Source organism: Cebidichthys violaceus, unplaced genomic scaffold, assembly GCF_023349555.1.
Source record: "Cebidichthys violaceus isolate CVI_PGR_0920_01 unplaced genomic scaffold, fCebVio1.0.p SCAF_2, whole genome shotgun sequence".
Taxonomy (NCBI): Eukaryota; Metazoa; Chordata; class Actinopteri; order Perciformes; family Stichaeidae; genus Cebidichthys; species Cebidichthys violaceus.
In genome coordinates, this window is record NW_027176372.1 from 12,444,545 (window position 1) to 12,453,788 (window position 9,244).

Sequence of the window (9,244 nt, forward strand, 5' to 3'; positions counted from 1 at the left end):
CCCATTCACCCCGTGTGGTTCTTTAATGATTCATCCATGGAACTTAGGCACCCAGTCATTAATTCATTAGTTCAGACTGGAGCACGGGGCAGATGTTCACAAAGCACCCGAGGCCGGCTATCTCAGGTTTCTCTTCTCAGAAGCGTTGTCTCTCTCTGCTGCTCAGCCTCCTCTCATTTGTGACTTCTTCTGCCTCTGTATTGATAGCGCTACGTTGCCATACCAACCATGCAAACTGGAGATTTCTGGTCCAGCCGGCAGTCCATTGTTTGGCCAGGAGGTCATCCATCTCAGACTCAATACATTGTTACAACAAGCTGAGTGTGACACAGCATAATTTCTCCCACCCACTGTAATCCCAGCCTTTCTTATCAGCTCCCTGGCTATAATGTGTGACACCAACAGTGTACAGGCCATGATGTCAGCAAGTAGCTCGCATTGCCCTTTTCATATGGGGGCAAGGGGAATAATATATATATATATTTCACTTTCTGTCTACACTGGGACTGTTGATTTATTGCAGTTATAATTTGCGTGTGATAAGCGTGGGAATATATTGAGAAATTAGACCCTATTTTACAAATGGCGTAAAATAGGGTCATCCCAGCAATGTCTTTTCTGCCTGAACAAGCAAAACAGATTTTTTTGCTATGCATCAAGTGTGTAATAAGGAGACAGGCTAAAGGGGTACCATAAAGAAGGGAGACTCACAAGAGACAGCATTTTAAAACAAGGGTCAAACCTGAAGCTTCAGAGAATCAGATATCCTGAATTTTAGATCCTAATCTGGGTCAGTCTGCAATAATGCTCGACTTTCATTAAGGCAACTTGATAGTGTTTTCCCCCCAAACTGGGATAATAAATGAGATACATTTTTTTCAAACGTTCGAAATCTCCGCTAGAGCCACAGAAGACATAAAGGCAAGGTAGTACTCTTCGTGATGACTAAACTCAGTCCTCCTTTAATATGAAACATGATTGAAGTGCATCTGTTTTTCCTTATTAGATTGTTTGGAGATGTGCTGTTCATGTGTGCTTCCTTATCCAAGAGAAATTAATATAACAGGAAGTGAAGACACTTTAGATTCAAATTTCAAATCAAAAACCGAGACATCAAATACGTAAATCAACAATTAATTTTAGTTTTAAAAGCGTGTGTAGCTTCAATCAAGTAACTCAGTCACGCCTATTAAAAATCAATCACTTGCACCTGCTCCCACAAGCTGCCTTCAGGTCAATAAAAAGAGAGATGTCACCACCCAGTGGTCATTTTGTATTACTACACACTCAGAGATGACTTGTTAAGGGCTGGTGTTGCTGTGACAGAATGTGCAGGGCAGATTCCCACTGAATGGCAGAGGTGCTGATATCACAGAAGCTTTATGATGTGTTTTGTGTCATGTAGCCCTGCCACTCTGTGGATACATTTTAAAAAAAAAATGAGGGCAGGATTTGTGTGTCAAATTCCCATATATGGCCAGTAGAAATGCACCTCAGTACACTTAACTTGACCCTTGAATGACTCAAAGCTACATATCAACAGTTGGAAGTCTACCTTTCAAATCAGAGGACTGTCTAAATGTTTAGTGAGGCAATGCACACTGTTGGGACAATTCATAAAAGCTGACACCCTGAACCCATCCCAAGCATTGCATACAATCCAGAGCAGCTGACGTAAATGTTTAGGCCTTTTCAATGGGGAGGATATTTCCAGCCCTTGAAACTCTAAACAAAGCCCGTATTTCACAAAGCCCGTCAAACGAGGCATACAGGGTGTCTTTTAACTTGTGTGTATACCTGAGACGACAGAGGGCTTCTCTGCTAACCCGCTCAGAGATTGTTGATTTACCACTGAATGTCACGTCCTCTTGTATGAACTCCTCATCTGATGCACAATGTCGTGGTGTTTATGCCACGATTTTATACGACTTCAATGTAAATAAAAAACTATATTGATGCACACATGTACAAAATACAGACAAAAATATTTTAATGGTAACAAGATACATTTGACTTCATGAGTCCAAAGATATTGATAGGATCATATGCCCAATGTCTTACAGGTGAGTTACAAACTTCTAGACCATGTCCTGTATTTTCAACGGTGAGAGCAGAGTCATTGTGCTTAACGGAGGAAAAGACGTAACATGGTGATGGAGCACTAACAATAACTGAAACGTGGTTAGTTTTATTTTCCTCTGAACACATAAAGAAAAGCCATTCAAGCCACTACATTATTACAAAAAAAGCCATATCAAACCTAATGACAGAAAGCTGAACAGATTGTCACTTCACACACATACAGTACATTCTCAATTGGATTAGCTTATGTCTCGTGCTGGGATGTCACAGGAATCCCAACTTCCACAACAGAATAAAAAGAAAAAAAGGAAAGAAAAGCCTGAAAAGCCTCACTGATGATTCAAATCCTCTGCGCATATAATAGTCTCTAAATGATTGGGAGGAAAAGCATTACCTTACTGTAAGTACATCAAATAGAAACATTAAAGAAACCCTTAACTGAGCAACACAATCTAAGCAGGTTTTATTGATTATTTTGCACCAATTGCTCCTCAGCATGTGGTGTAATGTGTTCACAAACTGCACTTCCACAGCTAAAAGCACGTGACCGGCCTGAAATGGTGAAAGCCTGCCTGTGACCTAAAGGAGGGAGAGAACAAGAGTACTAGGAGAAGTAAAAGATGGAGTGAATCATCACATTTTTTTTAAAAAACGTTGTCTCTCTCCTTCTCGCTCCACTCCCCTCTGCCTCTGTGTTGCTGGCTCTTGGCTGTGGCCCAGAGGAATTCTCTGGTGGCCTCAGTAAATATAACATTTAGAATAACAGCGCCAGAGCCCCCGTGTGTGGACTTAACCCAGTTCCTGGTTCCTCGCTGCGTTGCCTGCGGCTCTAACGAGTAGAATAACAGGCCTTCATGTCTTTCCTGACTTAGGTAAGGGACCAGAGTGGAATAAGGGCTAATTTAGAGGGGCCAGAGATCTGGAGGGTTTCTGTCAAGCCTCTATCCTGCCCACTGGGACACCACAAAAAGGCAACATTGATCTTCTGAGGAAGGGGCTCAATCTGGTCCGAAGGAGCATGTGGGGATACAAAACTTGCTGCCGTTTTTGATAAGGGAAACCAGGGTTACTCAAATGAAACGTCATATACAGTAAGGTCTGGTTTAGAGGGTGACTGCTCTGGTAACCTGGTCTTCTCTCCTAACCTGCATCAGCCCAACACACAACTGACAATCATCCAAAGTGCAAAATCGAAGACTTCTGTGGCTCAACATCGTCGTAAAATAGCTCAACATTAAATCTCCCCACAACACAGTATCATCCATTCACTTAAAATCACAGAGAAGCGGTCACTGTGGACAAGAACAAGTTTAGGCACCTTGATGTGTGTGACTTGATTGAACATCCTCTCTTTGCTGCTGTTCACCGATAGCTGACAGTAAGACGGGAAAACCAATTCAAAGAGAGAGAATGCATAACATTGGACAGTTCAATTATCATTCATGAACAAGAACAATGACGTCTCCTGAAGCTATAAATGTGACGTTAATCTGGATTGTCACTGAGACATCGTTCTAAGGTACGATTAACAATGAATGAGAGCGACGTGATACTTTTTGCGTCATGTCAGAGTTGCATGGATACGTATGAAACAAGAGAGTCCGTGTTTGTCTCCCAGTCATTTCTGCCCAGACAGCAGTGCTTGTTGACATCAGAGATCAGCCCTGGCTCACTTGTTTCTAGCTTTGTGAAAGACTTATCAATACATACATGTGTGAAATAACCGTCCATATTCATAGTATTACTTTTGCATCCTCTTTAGAGTGGATCTTCACTTTAAGAATGCACAAGTTTGTTGGCTTCGTGGCCATCATGCACTACAATTCATATGTGCCAGAACTGGACTTGAAACCTGTACAATATGTATTTAATCATCAAGTATCTATAATTATAATACACATTCCCACTTTGAAACAACAAATGGTGTATGTTACATATCTACAGACCGATGTGTAATGGGTGCAATACTGTGAGGAGAACAACAGACCGCACACCATCTACTATGTCATCTATAGTATATCAGTATTGCATATTGTAACTATATTTATACATGTTTATATAAATATAGATAAGTATATTTCTATGTACATTTTGATACTTCAACATTGCATACAGGATAAAATAAATAATACAAATACAATCAAATCTTACAGTAAGTATGATTTGAGAAATGCTATATTAGAGCCAAAAATAGTCCTAACAGTTGAAATAATCATGATAATAACAATTATTATTCAATTATTTAAAAATCAAGGCCTACGGTCTGGCATAACAGTACACGCTACACCACAATTACCCTGCAAGTTTACTATGTGGGATTGTTGGAATGACTGGAGAGGGTGGAATAAGGATAGGAAAGGTCGGGGCTTGTTTCCTTTTACTCAGTCTGTCTGGGATTGTGTGTGTGTGTCTGTGTATGCATGTGGTTTTGTGTGAAAGTGTGCATAAGTCTGCAAGTGTGGTTTTTATACGTTGTAGGGAGTCAAAGGTCGGTACCGTCTCCTGCGCTTTCACCTCCGGATATCAGTGGCCCTGGGGTCTTCCTGCTCAGCCACAACTCCGGCCTCTGGACTCTGGCGGCGGGGTCCCTGACTGCGATTGCGTGGGTGAGCGTTCAAGCCGGCCTTAGCAGGTTTTTCCTTGTCACCTTGCCGGGGGGGGCGAGCGTGCTCCGGCTCAGGATGGGAGGGCAAGGGGCGGCGGTGGTGTTCGATGGCAGAGCCGGCGGGAGACGGGGTGAGGGAGGAGCAGAGGCTCAGGCTGTCACACAGAGCCCCCCAGTTCTGCTCGCACTGTAGCCGGACACTCCGTGTCAGTGCCTCCTTCACCTCCTCGCCACAGCTCAGGAGAATATTCACCAGCTCCACATATGGGCTGGGCAGAGAGAGGCAGATAACCCACATGAAGCTTGTGTATTCATGTTTGGAAGCACAATAGATCTAGGTCTAGGAAATGACAGGAGTAAATGGCACAATGCTATTACTATACATGGAAGAAGAGAACAGTGGTAGAAGAGTCCAGAGAAGGTAAACACTCAGAGATAAAAAGAGAACGGACAGGCTCGTGAAAATCTATCCAAACATGCTGTCCAGAGCAGCCACTCACCCTTTAGGGAAGAGATCTTGGAAATGGATCATCTCCACCATGACGGCCACATTGTCCTTAGCGGCAGAGCACAGGTTGTGTTTGATATAACACTCTCTCTGGAGCTGGAACACCATCTCTTTAATGGACACACACTTCCTGCTGATACAGCTGAACTTGTGCCGTAGCCCATGAGCCATACATTTCAGAGCATCCTTGATGAAGGACTTCCCCTATGTACATAAAGAGACACAACTGTTGAGTGAACTCAAGACAACATTCCTTGAAGTTGTTGAAAACCTGAGAGTTCACACATCTGCAAAAGAAAACCCTCTGGATGGTTATTTTAACTCATATGCATCCGTTTCAGTAGTGTCTGAGAGTATGTGTGGATGCATTGGAGGAAACTTTGTATGCATGTGTAGCTGTACGCTTCTAATGCAGTATGGGGTGATGAAATTCTGCATGAATAGCAAGAAATTGTGTTACTCTGCTGCTGAAATCTTTTGGATTTGTCAGCCAAAGATTCCTAGAATGTGACCCTATAGAAATGTGAAGACCCCAGTCAGACCCGGCTTGGCAGGGCTTCAGCCTTCGCTATGTCTGAAAAGGGAGCAAACTAGGCGTCTGGCCAACTGGCTCATGACCCTTAGTGCTAACTGTACACCAGTGCACTGAGAGGGAAGTGAACTTCCCAAGAGAGGAAAACAGATGAGGAGGAGATCAGTGTATGTAAGATCGCACTTCTAGGAAAAGTTCTAAGTTTTGTAGAAGAAAAAAAAAAAGTTCAGAAATCTGTCTATAGATGAGTGTGGAGCAGCAAAAAAAAAGAAAAGGAATGTTGCCTCTGGTTATACCATTTTTGCAAAACACACAGATGGACCAGTTTAGTACCTGAGAGTCAAATTTGCCAGCGTTGTGCAGGAACGTCATGCAGATTTCCTGTAGCCCTCGTATCTCACAGGAGTTATTCTCAAAGCACTCAAACACACCACAGCCGACATCCCCTGCACTCACCAGGCAGTGCTGGATCTCAGCTGGAAAGAAAGAACAGGTTAGGGGGGAGGGACCTTATCATCTGTTCACAGCAGAGACAGCAGATTGTTGCAGGCGTGTCGGCAATGAAGTCCACACAGCTTCAAGGCACAACTCCACTTTTGGCACTTCAGATTGCTGCACGAATCACAAAGCTGATGTGGCCTATAACTATTCCCCACAGACACAGGCATTCACTCGTCTGTTCATGACCTAGAGACTGAGAGAGAAAAGGGATGCAGGGCATTTGGGGGGGTCGGAGTGTGTCTGTGTGTGTGTGTGTGTGTGTGTGTGTGTGTGTGGGGGGGGGGGGGGGGGGGGTCTAATTTCCCAAGCTGAGGGGTTCTTGCAGAGGAACACTTTGTGACAGATATTACCGTGTCATTCTGCACCACAATCCATCTGCACTGCCTATAGCATTGAGATGGGATGGTGCATTGCAGATACAGCCATGACTACTTGTGGGGGAGACACAAATGCAGTCATCTCTATTGTCTGTCAACTGAAAGCAAGTCCCGCATGATTGCATTCAAATATAAACTGAGATTGCATAATGAAATGACAGCATCGAGAGAAAAAAAGTCCCTCATTAAGCAACAGCAGCAATGCAGGCAAAAACACTTGGGGGAACATGCAAGTATATGTCATGTGAATACATAATATCAGCTCCTGCACACCACCGGCTGGCTCTCCAGTGCCCTTTCTTCTTTACTGTGGCCGTGAAAGACAGGAATAAAACAGATGTTCGAGGGCAGAAATTATCATGTGAAAGTGAAGGTCTCTCTTTTAGCCCCAAATTGCTGTCCAAGAGCCTGTATTATGAGACATCTGACTACCAGCAGGGAACCTGTCACAGAAACGGCTGCTTACCATATGCGACGGCGTTGGGAGTGATTTACTCTTAAGTTAATATGGCAAATTGCAGGTTAGCTTGGCAGCCAACGGGTCGTACACAGTTCGGCTACGAAAAACCCAACTGTTGACTTAAGTAAAAACATAATTACACGCGTGATTTGCCTTAAAGCTCATAGGTTACGGGCGCATGAACATTTCCCCCCTCAGTCAGAAGTGCGTGCCGTTGCGTAAAGAAGACAGAAAAGAATGATCGAATGTGACTTTTGAGAAATCACGCTTGTCAACAAAGAGCCTCTGTTTTTTTGTTGTTGTTTTTTTTTTTTGGGGGGGGGGGGGGGCAATAGCAGGGGGGTTAGGGGAAGATCTGCAGCGGGGTTTGTAGGCACCGAGTTTAACTTTAGTGCGCAGGAAAAGTGAGCCGCTGTCAGCAATGCTTGTTTTGGCATCACGGGAATGTGCTTGGATCGTACGAGCTTGGCCGCAACGTGCGTTGAATTACACAGTGGTGGTGCTACCGGGGTCTCTGTTGTGAAACCTGCGTTAGAGTTTGTCCCCATTTCTTTTTCATTGTGGAGGCAAGAAAACAATTATGCTGTAATATTGTACCACAGGTCCACATGAGTCGTACGTAATGCTGAGTGCGGGGGGGCAACCAACATAGGCAAAAAGAGTTTCGGAGATAGCAGTACAATGTGCTTTGTTTTATTTGTTTATGTTTTATTAGGCAAGATGCGCTTGTGTCTTTACGGTATTTCCCCCAGATGATTAGTTCAAGAAATAAAAGTCCTGCTCGCCTTCAGCGCTGAACCACGCTACTACAATCATTCCTGCCCCGCTAACCTGCGTGGACACATCACTCAACAATCAATTGAAGAGACAGCTTGGAAAAAAACACGCGAAAACCCAGATTTTGTCCAAAAAAACACTGAAACTGTTACCTAGAACGCGCTCACATACGCACACCAGCGCGCACGCACGCACACCTAGATGCGCTGCCGTATACATTACCTATTACCTTGTGCCATTCTATTAATAGTTTACTAACATATTGGATTTCTGTCTTTGAGTATTTACAAGATATCGTCTTTCTGAGTGATCGAAAGGGGTATACGTGAGAACCGTGGCGCCGGGATTTAAGTTAGAAGCGGCAGATTGTGCTCAAATCGCCCGGACGAGTCCCCGCCATGGTTTTAATTTGCAGCCAATGAAACACGTGTAGGGACAAAACCCACGGAGACGTGCGAGCAGTTGCGCCAACCGAGAATCTCCACATTCGTAACTCTGTTGACACTTAGTTCATACCTGTATTCTGCAGGGACAGGCGTCCTTTTTGGCTCACGGGCTTCTCCGGGAGGCTGTCATGGATATCGATATTATCCGATCCCACCACTTGCTCCAGCACTGACAAAACCAGCAGCGCCACGGCCAGTTTGACCATCATTGCGTCCCCGGTAGTGTGCTCCGATTTCCAGCAAAGATCCGGCGGTGTGTGTGCGTATGTGTGTGTGTGTGTGTGTGTGTGTGTGTGTGTGTGTGTGTGCGTGTGTGTGTGTGTGTGTGTGTGTGCGCGTGTGTGTGTGTGTGTGTGTGTGTGTGTGTGTGTGTGTGAGTGAGGGTTCACCTTGGATCAGTGATCAGCGCAGCTGCGGCTTGGTGTCTAGTGGGGCAGCTGTGGGACTGAATGCATGAGCTGGAAGGGATGCTGCCTATATTTCTCAGAGCCCCGGGTGTCAATTTGGATGAAGGAGTTAAGCAGGTGTTGTCGGTTGGGGCTTCACAACCAATCAGAGACGCAGATATCCACGTCCAAGGTTTTAGGGGAGTGTCCAGTGAAAGTCCCCTTTTTGCAATAAAACTGGCGCTATTAAGCAATATTCATGAGAAAACTGAGTGTGACGGCTTTGGGGTGATCAAGCAGTGTTTCAATAGACCAATTGGCGAAGGTCAATCATATAATGTCCGATATAATGCTTCCTGATTTATTTGCATATATTGCAAGATAACCTACAGTCATGCTTGTTGTTGCTGCAGCAGTGCAAAGTCAACAGAAAAGTCAGTTTTTGCCATAAATGTGGAGCACTTATTTAGGCTAAGTATGAGAGCGGTGGGAGGATCAAGAAATACCAAGCTTGCCAACAAACTGGAGAAAATGGAAGCATATGATGTTCAAGCAGTCCACATAAAATAG

The 9,244-nt window shown here is 44.3% G+C and overlaps 1 protein-coding gene across 1 annotated transcript; it reads right to left on the minus strand.

The window, feature by feature from the left end:
* Positions 1-1,973: 1,973 nt before the first annotated feature.
* On the minus strand, positions 1,974-8,714 carry stc2a (stanniocalcin 2a). Its single transcript, XM_068714459.1, has 4 exons — positions 8,359-8,714; positions 6,061-6,203; positions 5,188-5,399; positions 1,974-4,956 (listed from the first exon to the last, which is right to left on the minus strand). The coding sequence occupies exons 1-4, from the start codon at positions 8,495-8,497 to the stop codon at positions 4,593-4,595; spliced, it is 858 nt and encodes a 285-aa protein (XP_068570560.1). The 5' UTR covers positions 8,498-8,714; the 3' UTR covers positions 1,974-4,592.
* Between the last annotated feature and the right edge of the window lie 530 nt (positions 8,715-9,244).